Below are 15,496 nucleotides of genomic sequence, written 5' to 3'. Positions count from 1 at the left end.
AAACAACTGCGGATGTCTTGAAAGACTCGCTAAAGATTTTGAAGATATCCGCGTTCTTGTGACACGTAAATACTACGCTTCCTATGTTTTGGTGCGGACTGCATTCACACCAGCAATGAACCGCTCCAGAGTTCGCAAGCAAGCGCTCCAAGACCACCTATTTTAGCGGACCAGAGTCCGGTTGTTTAGTTCACTTAAGAGGTCTCGGATTGTGTTCACATCGACCCAAATGAACCGCACCAAGCGGCTAAACGCACCAGGGTTCGATTCAACCGGACTATACTGTACAAGGCTGGTGTGAACGCACCCTTAAAGACAGTAGCAATAATTGCACATAACTCCAGCATGCATTGACATACTATACAGTATATATTTGTATACACACTCAAACATATTTTACTTAAACCGACATATTCATGCACTTTAAACTTATCTGAATATTGAAGTATGAATGCTTGTTGTTTGTTGTTGCCTCCTCCTGAATGTTGAAAATCTCTTGTTGGTTTTTGTATTTTTTATGGCACCTTAAAAAATGGAGCTAACCCTAACCCTAACCCATTTTATACCTGTATAATGACAATAAAGGATTATATTATATTATATTATTCTTTTAAGCATTTCAACCAAAAATGAAATTGGTTCAGAACATGAAGATTGGTTCCAAGCTTGAAGCCAAAAATAGTTTCTCCTTGACCCCATTGTGTATACTATGACAATATCAGTGGGCTTGTTATATTTTGCAGTTCGAATAAAGAGATTAGAATCTTGCACATTAATAGTTTTGCTTTCTTTGATAAAAACAAACATCTTTAAAAACCGAGTAGAGGCTGGCAGGTAACCAATGCAATCCACCAATTTTCAACTACTGTTCTTCCGTTCTGCATTGTGGAACACACTTTGTCAATGACGCATCTTTATGATGCGTCACTGGCAAAACTGGTGGAAGTGCAGGCTGATTGGCATGATAACACCAAGGTTCCAATAACCCTGTAAGGAACCAGTTCAAGTACTAGAGCTCATTTTGTTTAGAGGGTTACCAGTGTGTCTTGTGTCTCCAGTCTCCTGTTCCTTTCCTGGTTCATGGCTGCCAGTCCAACTACACAACTGCCCACAATCAGCTCCTCAGCTTCCTCAGCTTTCACACCTCTCAGCCATCAGCTCATTATCTCTTCAGAAAATCAACCTTGGTTCTTCACCCACTCACCGTCTGATAGTCACTTCAGCTTCTCTAATAGACTCGCTCACGTTCTGTAGCATTTACTATTATATTCTTGTGAAGTTGTTGCTGGATTTTTTTTGTACTCACCCAATCAATTGTTTTCCATTTGCCCTCGCGGCACTCATCCCTGTCTGTGTTTGTGTTCTGATTGTGGTTCCTGATCACTGATCATAACTGAGTTCCAAAGAGAGTGAGTGTGCTGTCTCTTAAAAAAGCATTTTTTCTGATAAACAGACCAATTGGCAGTTAAGCTTACATTAGATAAGGATACAAAGTAGGAAGCTGGAATACATTTTTTTTGGTCATGTTTTCCAGTTTATATTTCCTTAACAATCTCCCAAGTTTTTATTATTTACATAATGTTGTTTTTAATGTTCTTTTCCTTTTCCTTTGCTTATATATTATGTTGCCTGTACCCAAAGACTGAGCATTGACCCCGAGCTAAGGACACAGAGGTCTTACTGTCACAGAGAAACTCTTTGTGTCTGTGACCTGTTCAAGAGCTGTAAAAGGGTCAACCAACCAAAGAGTTTGGAACACAATACTCATTGGGGTTTCAGTAAAACAGCAGGGTGGGAGAGCAAAAGTACCCCAGTCAGAAAGACAGAATGTTCCTCACATTGGAGTGTGACCTTTACAAGAACATTCCTGTCCGAGGCCATGTAAGGATGTGTAAGAAACAGGAGAAGATATGACTAACCGATGGTAGAGTCAAAGTGTGTGTGCTGTTTGTAGAGTTAAACTGTAACTGATGATAAAGGCCCGCTACACAGGATGGGTCAAATTGCAATGTGTCAAAATATGTTGGCACTTGAGATCAGTTATCTGTGAGCTACAGTACTGATGACATGTTCAAATGACAGTGGCTGTTAGCCATCTTTCATGAAAAAGTCTAGCTGCACGAACAATTTAAAGTGCAAGTCAACATTATATTGTACTGTAGGAGGGAAAGTGAACATTACATTACATTACATTACATTGCATTTAGCTGACGCTTTTATCCAAAGCGACTTACAATAAGTGCATTCGACCAGGAAGATACAACCTGAACAAATATTCAATCACTGAAAAATATAGGACTGCTGTAGTTTTTTAGTTAAATATCAAATTAATTAGTCTTAATAAGGCGGACAAGAAAAGTGTGGCATGCATTTGACAACAATGGAGCTCAAGGCTAAATAATACTCTCAATAATGGCTTCATTTGTTTACAGCAATCTCATTTCAAATCTCTTTTGAATACAGATTTGTTCCAATTTCATGCCAAATACAGATCTTTTGTAATACATTATATCTTTTTATTATACTGTTTTTGCATGTAGTATCAAAGATTAATTTGAATAACATTAAGGTATGAATAAAAATAACTCCTCACTGAACGGTATTGGACCAAATTGATACAATTTGAGCACCTGGAATAGCGTTCTAATAAAAATGCAATGAATTATTATTATTAATTATTGACAAAATTGTCATGTGGTGTACTTTAAACTGAGACCAAATTAATTTTAAAGTTCTTCCTTTTTCCAGCATTTGTGTAAGGATCAGATTTGTTCACATGGCAAAAATAATGTCAATTTAGCATAAATCAAGTCTTTTTTAGTATCCACATTGTTTTAGCCAAATAATATATTATTAATATTGTAAAGGTCCATCTTCAAAATACATATGCCAATTTTAAATACTGCATTAACATGTATCTTCATTTTCTCTCTGCCTTCTTCTTTGTCTTATGTGGGCTCATTTCTAAGCTTTTGTGCTAAAGAACATAAATCGCATTTATTTGTCAATGAGTATGTGTAGTCGCAAGCTCAACTGAGTGTGTGTGTGTGTGTGTGTGTGTGTGTGTGTGTGTGTGTGTGTGTGTGTGTGTGTGTGTGTGTGTGTGTGTGTGTGTGTGTGTGTGTGTGTGTGTGTGTGTGTGTGTGTGTGTGTGTGTGTGTGTGTGTGTGTGTGTGTGTGTGTGTGTGTGTGTGTGTGTGTGTGTGTGCGTGTGTGTGTGATATAAACAAAACAGGAACTATGTTTCAAAACGTTTTCATTGTGCACTCACTACAGTGCATGGTCAAAACCTGCTTAGAATAATGATGTTGTTTGAATTTGGACCTCTTTCATTCTAGTTTTGACTTTGGCCAATAATCCAAAGTCACCTCCTAGCATGGGAAAAAAAGTTACACCAACTCATGGAGGTCTATTCAATTTAGATAAAAGCATCCACTAATAGGTGTTATGCCTGTCCTTTTTGTCCAACCGAAAACCAATAAAAAGTGCCCTTTAAATGCCATGGAACAAATGAACCTTTTATAGCTCCGTTTAATAGTGTCATTTCCTTTGTGTTCAAAAAGCATCATGTTTCCGACTCATGAGTAAGTCTGTACACTCAGACCAGCTTTAATATCTGACATTCACCTTCATATTCCTGCCCAAACAGTTTAATGTAACGTGTGCGCAGACTCATCTTTTCAGCGCATATGTGTTGGTGTGGAGACAATGGACGTTAAATCGATGCACCTGCTGCATATGCCAATGCTCCGCAGGTCGCAAAATTAATTCATGATCCTCTTGTCTGATTGTGTTATGTATCACCAGCGTGGCATGCAATAAGGAGCTGAAGGTTATTCTTTGCTGGTGGGAGAAAGTACTTTATCACAGCGCAGAATAACACGCCGTCGAAATACCATGATGAATGTGTCAGCGCTTTCATGCAAGGACATATTTCAAGTTAATCAGAAAACCTTGAGTTTTAAAAGGTGTGTCGTTTGCTGCCCTATATGACAGATATTATTACATGGAGCTGTTATGTCAAAGAGAAAGGTGTTCTTCTGCCATTCATTTAATGTCCTTTTGTGGACGTCGTGTTTTTACACAACTCAGCTCCAATAAGTGTTTTTGAACCAAGCAAGCGCAGGAAAATTGGTCTCCCAGGAGTAAAAGGTAGAAGTGTTTTAGTTTGATTGCTTTTCAAGAGAAGCGGTGTTATTTTATGTTACTGACATCTTAGAAAGGCTTAAGTGCACTATAGTGAGGAACACAATGTATTGTGAAGATAGCACTCAACAATTGATTGAGGTAAGATGTTCTCTCATTTCAACTTTTAGCACTTCAGTCAAATCACTCCATGTGACCTTTAATCCTCGATTTCAGTCAACCCTAATTGCTCTTACATGGTTATACAATAGCATGTTTCAATAGTGTGCATCATTTACATCGCACAACACCAGAGACATTTTAAACAGCTGCCACATAACTACATTTCATTTAATTTATTTTCTGTGTGAAGGTAGCAAGGTAAAACCCTATAACAAGAAAAATGCAGATATATTTGCCTCATATAAATACAATAAATAAGCCTTAGTGGTAGTGTATTAGTTTTCAAAGTGCTACAATTATCTATTTTTTTGTGTTTGGTGTATTTGCCAATGATATATTCAATATAACAATTATGCTATATTATTTAATATTGTATTGGACATTATACAATAACTTCTTATATTTATACATAAGAAGTTCTATATTTTATATATTTTTTTAAATATATTTTTTAACATTCATACCCTTAGTTTTGATTTTAAGATATATTATTTGTATTATATATTTATAGCTTTTATTTATTTTGTTCTAAAATGGATCATCTGTCAGAAAACCCAATTTCCTACAGGATAAATAAGGTATTCTAAATCTGATTCTGATTGATGGTGATGCTAGAGTCAAGTTTTCCATTTGACCAAAAACATGTGCTAATTCATATGGATGTCTTTTTTTCTTTCTCTTTGACATAAGCCCTTTATGACACTATTTGAAAGAACAAATTAAAAGAACTGGACCCATATCAACACCGTATGAAAATGAATGTATCTTAAATGTGCAATAGTACATATGTGTGGCAGGCACATCAGTGTTTTGAGAAAATAAACTGAAACTGAGTTATAAATATAATCCTGTTTTCATCCGCCTAACTTTGAACTACCTGGCTCTTCTCCCTATTCATCCAGAATCCAGCAGGGGGAATAATTTCTAGCTACCTTTTTTAATTTCACTCCAATTGAACTATATAAAACAACCCCAAGTCAGTATTTTCATCTCAAGATGTAGTTGCATGCACCCCCCTCTCTACATACATACAAGCAGACTAGATTGAACAGAAAGGTCTATACTGTAACATATTCAACCATCCATACGTCCCCATGATATGTATTGCTTTGTTTATGCACTTGGTTGACATAAGTTGTTTCAAATTACAACTTTATCTAATCGAAGTGCACAATAAAATATTTTATTGGCAGTTATTAGCAATTACCATATGTCAGTGTTGGGTGACCATCTGTTGATGTGGAGAATGTGGATTCCTGCTTCCTGTTTCCTTACTTTACCAGGTTTCAATCTTTGGAGTCTTGGTTGTACATGGAATCCAAATGAGACTAGTTTAAAAGTATTGCCCAATTGGCTTTTTTAACTTCTGTAACAAAGTCATTTGAAGGGATTGCGTACTGTATAAGATAATATAAGACAAGATATACTTTCATGATCACAAATTGGGATGTTGTTTTGTTACAGCAGCATAAACAACAAGCAATTGCACATTTAGAATTGAAAAAGATCAGAAAATAAACAATTATAAAATATAAACATCTCACAATAGACAATGGAACAGAACTAAAAGTTAGAGAATGAAGAGCTTACTAAAATATGTTGTGGGTTAACAGGCAACATAGCCTCATAACCTTACAGCTCTTACAACATGTGTATGTTTAGTTAAACTGAGCTTGTCCTTAGCACCCAACATTCCAATAGCCACCAACTAGCTCAGTGGTTCTCAAAGTGGGGGCGCTCCCCCCCCCAGGGGGGCGCAGAGGCATGAAAGGGGGGAAGTGAGAGACCAGGAAGAAAAATGGCTCTAAAAAAAAAAAAAAAAGATTAAAATAAAAAAGAAAATCATATTTTTTTAAATTATTGATTCGAAAACAATATGATACAGTACAGTGCTATTACGTCTGGGTCTCTGTGTTTCATTAAAGATCGGCTGTGTGTGTGTGGAACGAGCCATTTTGTGTGCGTGCGCGAGCGAGAGAGACACAAAATGCTTCTGGTGCTAGCGAGCTACGCTAACGGATAGGAGTTTTTTCAACAACAAAGTGGAGGAGAGTCCTCTCCTGTCAGGCTGAGAGACTCAGTGAGCTAAAGGACTCTCTCAGTGTTATCTCAGTGTGTCTCAAACATTTTGGTCACCATTAATGTAAACAATTATTTCCGAGGCACACGTTTATATGATCATTATAGTTATAAAAAAATAAGAGAATAAATTAAAAACAGGTATGAAATACTATATGACATTAAAAAAAGAATACAGTTTAAAAGTTTGATTTGTAAAATACCCATAAAGAAAAAGTAAATCTGTTTACAGTTCTGCTTCAAATGGGTGTTAAGAGATGTATCCATAGATCTCTTCATTTTGCTCTCAAAGTGCACCAGATTGATGCATTTAACTTCAATATTTAAAATAAATCTTCCAGGGGAAGCTTGCCCCCGGACCCCCCTATGTGACGTCCACACACCACCTATAAAAATAGCACTTTACCCCTGCTTACACCTATATGCCGTGAGCTGATTATCGAGCCTTCATTGTAACAGTCACGGGTACACTTTGTATATGCGTGGGGATTGTTGCAGTAGAAAGTTCCACTGTAGCGACTAGTACATGAATGGGAAACCCTAAATGTTTGAGCACCCTCTATGAAACTTCAAGCTACCCCACACCACCCCCAAAAGAAATCTCTGGCGCCGCCACTGAACCTGACTATTTGTGTTGGGGGGGGCCCGACTTTTTTTTTTCTCCAAAGGGGGGGCCTGTCAGAAAAAGTTTGAGAACCACTGAATTAGCTGAACCCATTCACTTGAACAATACTACTTGTTTGTTGGCATGAATGTTTATTTAATGGACACTTCAGTCTTTTTACAAAGTGTCAAGTATACAATGTACACAAGGTTAGCTAACAAATACAAGCTTAATGGCCTTTTGCCGATTAAAGACTGTTTAATTAGCAAAGTAGCAGTTGCTGATTCAAGCTGCCAGCCACATTTTTCATTTCAGCCCTTCAAATCGGCAGTTGCAGAATAAAAATGGCAAAACTGGTTTGGCCTACTTCACACTGAAGTTACTGAGGCATTGTTGGAAAAAAGACCATATGTCAGCTGACAAATCTGCCAACAATATCATTTGTGCCTCACTAGAATTCAACGCTTGCATAGTAACAGAAAGTTATAGGCTTTTAAATGTGCATATTCTCAAGAATTGACCCCGGGATAATTGAAGCCATTGTTTACAAACATGTCGTCAAGTAAAGGCTAACCAAAGCCCAAGGCTATATGATTCATACTGCATACTTCTAGCCCAAATGAAGCTCCAAATAAGTGAACTGGTCATTCAAGCAACATTTGGTAGTGGCCAAATGGTGGAACTACATAACTACAGATTAAGTTATGTGACACCAAAAGGCCCAAACACTTTAGGGGATAACCCTTAACTCAAGCACGGCCAGACATCCCAGGGCTAAAGTTTGGGTTAGCCCATTTTCAGGATTGTGACATTCTTAATAGTGTTCTACTCCTCAAGCCATAGCCCCAGGCTAAGTGCAATTTTAAAGCCCTTGAGGCATGGCAAGGTTTAGCAAATAATTGATCTATTGTGAGTGAACATTTTACTTTCACATTCAACCATCCGAGAAGTTGTTAATGACATCAGAAGAGGACGTTTTCCACATTTTATTATGAGGTCATAATGTTGTTAGGAAGACCAATTGACCCTTGCCTCTTTCACATTTCTTATGGTTAATATATAATATAACAAGGGTTGAGGTGTCATTTTGCATTTTATATTATCATGGTCAGTTGGACAGTCATTACAATCAATTTTCCAATGAGAATTGGGAAATTAGAGGGTTTAAAGACCATCTCATTAGATATACTAATTTAACTAAACTTCAATTTATTATAACTTTAGTATGCACAACCTATAAATAATACACAACTGGCTGCCTCTCTTAAATGTGGTCATACTTTTCATTAACTACATTTCTTAAGATAAGCTGTTCAAAATGAATGTGCTGGCAATTTTCCATTTTAGCATCATTCCAACAGAATGAGTCTGTAATAGGGTTGTAAGCCCAAGGTGGTGATTAAATCTGATGAGTACAGTCCTTGAAAACATAACTGATCATTTGCAAGCAACAATATAACAATGCAACACTGCAATATACAAATAAACCTTTTGTATCCATTCAAATTAAGTTTTCAGGGTCCATATGTTGACTTAAAGGGAAGATGGTTCACAATAATGTTTTAATGTAAGGGTCAGACTCACCTGAGACCAAGCATGTTTCCTCACATGCTTCCAGGGTCTCAAAATTGTTCTCGTTGCCCCCACAGCCTCCGTATTCAAACAGCTCACAGCCTCCTATGTCCACATTGAAGAAGAATCGGTCTTTAATGGCCTTGCAGGGCCCCGGCTCGTCCTTCAGGGCGCACAGCTCATTGAAGATGAAGAGCTCTGGTTGAGCTCCATCTGTTGGGATGGAACAGGAAAAAGGCTTTTAGTACTATGCTTCTTGTTGCACTCTGTGAAAAGGCTTTTCTTGTGAGTGGTAAGAAATGAGGTCACAGCATCAAACTCTCACATCGGGCTTTGAGATTAGTTAAAGTTGTTATTTCCGAAAGACTTCAGTGTATGGTTTAACAGCTTATATTTTTCTTAGATGCTCTGTAAGCAGAGGCAGGCTGTGTGAGGGATTTGGAAAAGGCAAAGCATCTTGAACTGTGTGACCTTACTGAACATTTGGACTCAATATTTAAAAATGAAATGTGCCTAATGATTAATAAAGATAATAATTTCTTTCCTAAAGTAAAACAGGAGGCCTTTAATTGAGGGGGGGGTTATGTTTTATATGTTTATGTTTATATTTATGTTTTTTGCTTATTATTATTGTGGATTTATTTATTTTTAATATATATATTTGATTTTTTTAAAGTGTATTTACTTCAAATTATGTCATGTCAATCAATGTATTTTGTATTTTATTGTTTATTTTAACATTGTTCTCATGTACAATCTTAGTTGTGTCAACAAATAATGATAACATATATTACAAAGCAAGGAAAACCACTATACTATTACTCTCTTTTTAAATACTCTCTAAATATAGTTGATGGTGACAAACAACGCCTTCAGGTGTTTTTTTGGACTTGCACTGGGAATAAGGAACCATGAGGGAGCACATAAATCCCCACAGTACATAAAAGCAGATCGAGGCAGGTGGCAGGAGAAAAGTGGGTAAAAGCAGCAGACATTTCCCAGAATGCCGCACACAGCAGATCAAGCAGTATATTGCACAGCCCAGACTGGATGATTATAGAGCCTTTTGAATAATCTGCCCTGTGTGCAGAGCATGTTTGATCAGTGGATGTATAGTTAATATTCAGCAGGAGACAGAGGTCCCATTATCATTGTCATCATCATTCATAAACGCCTGCTTATAGATCGAGAGGAGATGTGACATGAGACGCTGTGAGTTCTTCTAACCACTGCTGCAAATGTTGAATCAGTCTCTCAGTGAGCGGCTGGGAAATGGCTCTTTATACCCTCTGTCCTGCTGCTTTTAGGACAGGTCTCTGTTATGTTTGCCTCTAGCAGTGCTGTTACTTGAAAAAGGACTGAGAATAAATGGATTTATGTCCAAAAGGATCGCAGTTTTTCTCCATGTATTACATGATGTTGATGTTATCTCCTTTTTAATGTCATTGTCTTTCACTGAAGGTTTCACTACAGGTAACAACATTGCGAGGTGATAATGGAAAGGTTGAAAGGACACTAAGGCTGGAATATGAATTTGGTCAGGTTTTTAGCCATGCTAGCAATGTTGCATTAATGGATCAAACACTATAGCTAAGATCTTTTTCTCTCAACAACCATTGACTTGATTTCCATGGGATATTTGCGTATACATTTGTGTTCCCCAGAGGATAAAGATTATTGACTTTGGTGATCACCTCATGTTTCTGCTACTGCTAATTTAGTGTTAAATGGTAAATGGACTGCATTTATATAGGGCTTTCCAACTCTTTGCAACCATGTGTTCATACAAAGGCAAATGTAGGTATCCTTCCCGAGATATTGACAAAGGGACCTGGGAATTAAATCACCAAAACGTCTGATTGGTATGCGATTGGTAGACTTTACCTCACAGAAACAGCTGGGTAAACATTGGTGGATTTTAAAATGTAAAATATCAATAACAATTATTTTATTGAATACCATGATATTGGCTAACACGTTCATGTCCCCTAGAAGATGAACTGAAACATTTATCCAAACCTTTTGTTTTGAGAAAATATTCCAAATAAATTGACGTTCCCATAAATCTTAGCTGTGTTTTTGAGCTTATACTGATATTGATGTTTGGCATTTAAAACCAAAACATCGAGATTTCTCAATTATATAGTGGCCATAATGCACACTTATCTACACGTTTGACAGTTATATTCATTTGTCAATACTCTCTGGTGGAAAAACTGTTACTTTTTCTGAATTATCTCACGTCGAATTTGTCATTTCTGTACAGCAATTTATTTTTTCTCATAGGTATAATATATATACTGCCCTACAAATGCAAAAGACCTTAACTCGCCAGAGTGTAGAACTGAGAAAAATGACTTTAAAGTTGTTTTGTTGTCCAGCCAAATGAATTGTAGGCAGAATATTGAAAATGTGGCAATTCTTTGTTTTTTTAATGAAGTTAAATATCTACATAAAAATCTTGAGCTCAAACTTGACCTTTGACCTTTTTTCGGAAGTTAATGTACTCTGCCTTTGCATTGTCTGCAAAATAACAAGGGGTAATACCAAGGCAAAAGGCATTAACTTCCATTTAATCGCTAACTTGGTTGCTGATCACAATATAAAATTTGTTTATGTTACTAATGATAACATCTACATACAATCTAGTGATCATGGTGCAAATTAGGCTCAACATAATATAAACCTAAATAAAATATAATGCAAATGAGATGGAATCAACATGTATTTGAAGGTGACAACTCACATCATTATGACCTATTTTATAAACCCATTGTTGTATTGAATTGAAACAACACTAACACTCTTCTTATTCCTTAAATTGAGAGTTACATCTGATTTTGCAATGGCAATAATAGGTAACAATGCCCTAGGTTAATCAGTTAACGTTTTCAGATAAAACGTAGAGGGAATAAAACTTGTTGTTGATGATGTAGTGTGTGTGTTTTCTAATAGTGTATAAAAGTCACATCCTACAAATAAATTCACTTGCATAGAAAGTAAAATGTATAGTATTTAATGCAAATGCTGATGGTACACAACATTTGAATTCATGTTTTTTCCATAAAGTTCTCTCCCATAAATTAGATACTAGATTAAATCGAATTTGATGCAAATGCCTTATTGGTAACAATTAATCTTATTCATATATTAGTGATGGTTATCCTTCTTGTTCTTCCTCTCATTATTCTTCATCAGTGTTGCTCACATACAGGGAGCTCCAGAATAGCCTCCTGTTGGGTGGCATGAGGGGATCAAGCTTCTTGAGGATATCCCTCTTCTTTGCCTCCTCTATGCCCTTGTCTTGTGGCCTCAAGGTGGTGGGTATCTTTAGCTGAAATTTATTTTGCAGGAAATCCAGTTCTGTGAAGTCTTCCTCCTCATGGGATATTTTCACAAACATACTCCTTGATCCATGTCGAAACTGGACAACTTTAAGGTCTGCCAGTTTGGGTAATTTCCTCGATTTGACTGCAGAGTGGCCATCCGTCCAGTCCCTGATGCCTTCATTTTTTAGCTCCACCACCTCAACTTTCTTAGAATTAGAGTTTCCCACCACAGAGAGGAAGTCGTCAAAATCATAGACCACTCCTCCTGGTCTGCTCTTCATCTCCTGCTCCACGCCATGATGGAAACTGTCCGCACTCATAAATGTGTGCCATGGCTGGAAAAAATTAAGGGTGATTTCTTCAGTTGAGATGGTCTGTGAGTTGACTATGGACACAAGTGAAGAGAAAAGGCACCAGTTTTTATTTTGAGAGCTACAATTGTCTACCCAGTAGACAATGTGCTTTATGTCCCGCTCCTTCTCCAATGCTGCTGCATAGGGTGATGTTATTTCTGCAGCACTCCGCCCTGCAATCCCCTCGTGCCAGACAACAGAGATGGTATTCTTTTTGTTGGTCTTTTTCCCAACTGACGCGAAGGTTTCATGATAAGCCACAATCTGTCTTGTGAAGACAGCTGACTTGACACCAGGCATTCGTGGGAGCATGATCACCTTCTGCAGATCTACACTTCTGGTCGATGTATCTTCAGGCCAGTCCCGTTCTGCATCTGACTGGTAGTGTAGCCTGCTCTCTGTTGCGGAATCTTTATGTATTTGCCACTTCTCGCACTGCGGGCAGTTTGCTGCAGCCTCCCCCTGGTGGTCAGCCTTCACATGCTGTTCCTGCAGCAGACATCTCTCACACTGCTCTTCTCCAAGCTTAGTAAAGCTAATTTTCAAAGACTTCACAGCCTTTCGATATGACTCGTAGGAGCACTTGTTGTCCTTTTTCTATGTAGTCAGCATACATGAGTTTCATGCTAATGTCACTGGGGAGGTAGCGGCGCCATGGGGCATGCTCCCTGCGGTAGTGGCTGACAGTCGGGTGGAAGGACTCAATGTGCTCATGCAATGGCTTCTGGTCCAGCTTGTTGGCTGGTGCATGTCTCCCTCTCTGATCTTTCGGTGGAGCAAGAGGAGTTGAGATGTCTTTGCCCATCACTGAAAGGACAAGGCTGTCGTTGGTTGGGTGGTACCGTAAAGTTGAAAGAAAGAACATTTTGCACACCTGCTGTGGGACCTGGTCTTCATCTTTCAGCCTGTAGATGAAAGACCTGCCCCGCCGACTTGGTTTTCCATCACCACAGACTTTAACGGTCGGTACCTGGCATACACTGTGAAACATGAAGGAACGTTTCTCAGGGTATGGCATATCCCAGTACTTGCCCCAGATTTCTCTTCGTCTGTCCTCTGAAAATTTCTCAGAGCATTTTCTTCTGCATTTGGGGCCACATGGTTGTCTTATTGGTGGTTTATGAGTGGGCTCTGGGGGAGGAGCAAGAGTGGGCTGTTGTACTGTGGCTTCAGTAATGGCAGGCTCTGATGCAGTCAGTGGAGCAAGGGTGAGGTATTCTGGGGCTGGAGCAATGGTGGGGTATGGTGCTGTGGCTTGAGCAAGGGTAGGCTCTAGTGCAGTTAGTAGAAGGGTGGGCTCTAGTGCAGTCAGTAGAAGGGTGGGCTCTAGTGCAGTTAGTAGAAGGGTGGGCTCTAGTGCAGTCAGTGGAGGGGTGGGCTCTAGTGCAATCAGTGGAAGGGTGGGCTCTTCAGGGGTTGGAGCAAGGATGGAGCCAGGTGTGCTGGTGATAAGCAGATAATCTGCTCTGTAAAACAGCTCATCATCAGTACTGATGTCATTGTAATTGTCAATAATTTTCCACTCCTTCTCTTCTAGTTCTTCAGCAGGGGGCTGCATTTTGGCTTCATTTGGCTGAATCTTGCAAGGAACATCCACACAAGAAACTGAAATAAATAAATAAAGTAATAATTGGAGACATGCATGGAAAATGTATATTGTAATAGGCCTTTGTAAACATACACCCATCTGTGACTGTCACCCATCAGTTTTTTTTCTAAATACATATAGTATACATACATATAGTATATTGAATAATGCAGTGTGGGCTAATTGATAGAAATTCACATTAATTAACCTGCACCCCATTCTTAATCTTACTGTTTTGTGATTTTCAATTTATATCAGAGTTCCCGTTAGCCGGTAATTACCGGACTATGACCAGTAAAATATGCTGAAGACCGGCAAATCTAAATCTCTCCGGTCAAAATGTTCGGTCAAAATAATTTCCACTTAGCGCAATACCGCATCAGTTGCGCCACTTAGCCTATGTGACAGACAAGAATAGTATGTGCCAGACAAAAGAGTATGTGACAGACAAGAATAGTCAATTCTAATGTTTAACACTTAATGTGGAGAAAGAGATGTCCTGTATGGGTTGATTGTGCGGTGATCTGTTGGTAATGCCTCGGGGCTCGGGTGGGGATGTAAACAAATGCATAATGCTGCGCTCTACTCTGTGGCCTCACCCGGTTGTATAGCGACGCTTATTGTTTAGGTGTCTTTTAATAAGCAGGTATTCATATAATTAGCTAGATCTGATCGATATGGACATAAATGCGAGTGAAGTCTAATCTGACGGGAGAGAGAGATCAGCTGCTGCTGACGAGTCGACAAGCAGTTCTTCATGATCACCTGCAGCGGTGAGCGAAGCAACACACGCACTTCAGGTTAGAATATCACACGTAGCCTAGCTATTTTAATTACCTCTCAAACTAGGCTACCTAAACTAGTTATAGATATGTTTAGTTTTACTCTCTGGTCACTCATTACTGGATCCGCGAGCTGCATGATACTGGCGGGCTGTCAGCAGAGGGATACTGTTACGCCTAAGCTAGCTAACGGCGTTAGTAACGCTAGGCCCTCTATCTAGCTATCTATCTGTCTATTTATCTATCGATCAATCTATCTTTCTTGTCTTCTAATCTTTTTCTTAACTTGATCTTGGTGTCTGCGTTTCAAAGCCATCTCCACCAACATTTTACCTCGAGAGCAATGAGCCATTCTTAAAAGATAAGTTAAAACAACCACTGCAACAATATTTGCTTTAAATTTTATTCAAAATACTGTGTGTGTCAAATGCTTTGATGACAGAAGGCATAACACCGTACCTCCAGCGCGGTAAAACAGTAACTTCAATTTGAAGCGCATCAAAACAAAGGCAGAGTACCGTAACTCAATTTGAGCGTTCTGGAGTAAATGGTAAATGGTAAATGGACTGTACTTATATAGCGCTTTATCCAGTCTTTAAGACCCCTCAAAGCGCTTTACATATTACATGTCATTCACCCATTCACACCCATTCATACAGAGCAGTGTACCTTACTCTAGGACCTAACATTCACACACATTCACACACCGTTGGCCATGCCATCGTGAGCAACTCAGGGTTAAGTATCTTGCCCAAGGATACATCGACATGTTGACTGCATGGGCTGGGATCGAACCCACAACCTTCTGGTTGAAAGACGACCACACTCCCTCACAGCCACAGTCGCCCTCAGTGCAGCGAAACAAAGACAAAGAACCGTAA

General features: G+C 38.7%; 1 protein-coding gene across 2 annotated transcripts in view; it reads right to left on the bottom strand.

Annotated features, from left to right (window-relative positions):
• tfpia (tissue factor pathway inhibitor a) overlaps positions 1–15,496 on the bottom strand; it is a 58,610-nt gene that overhangs the window by 16,580 nt on the left and 26,534 nt on the right. For both annotated transcript variants that reach the window (XM_079662408.1, XM_079662409.1), the window contains exon 2: positions 8,576–8,776. In XM_079662408.1, coding sequence (XP_079518534.1) covers positions 8,576–8,776 — 201 coding nt within the window. The remainder of the gene's footprint in view (positions 1–8,575; positions 8,777–15,496) is intronic.

This window comes from Notothenia rossii, assembly GCF_949606895.1.
Source record: "Notothenia rossii genome assembly, chromosome: 2".
In the NCBI taxonomy this organism is placed as follows: Eukaryota; Metazoa; Chordata; class Actinopteri; order Perciformes; family Nototheniidae; genus Notothenia; species Notothenia rossii.
The sequence above is the reverse complement of the archived record's forward strand: the minus strand, read 5'-3'. Positions and strand labels throughout refer to the sequence as shown.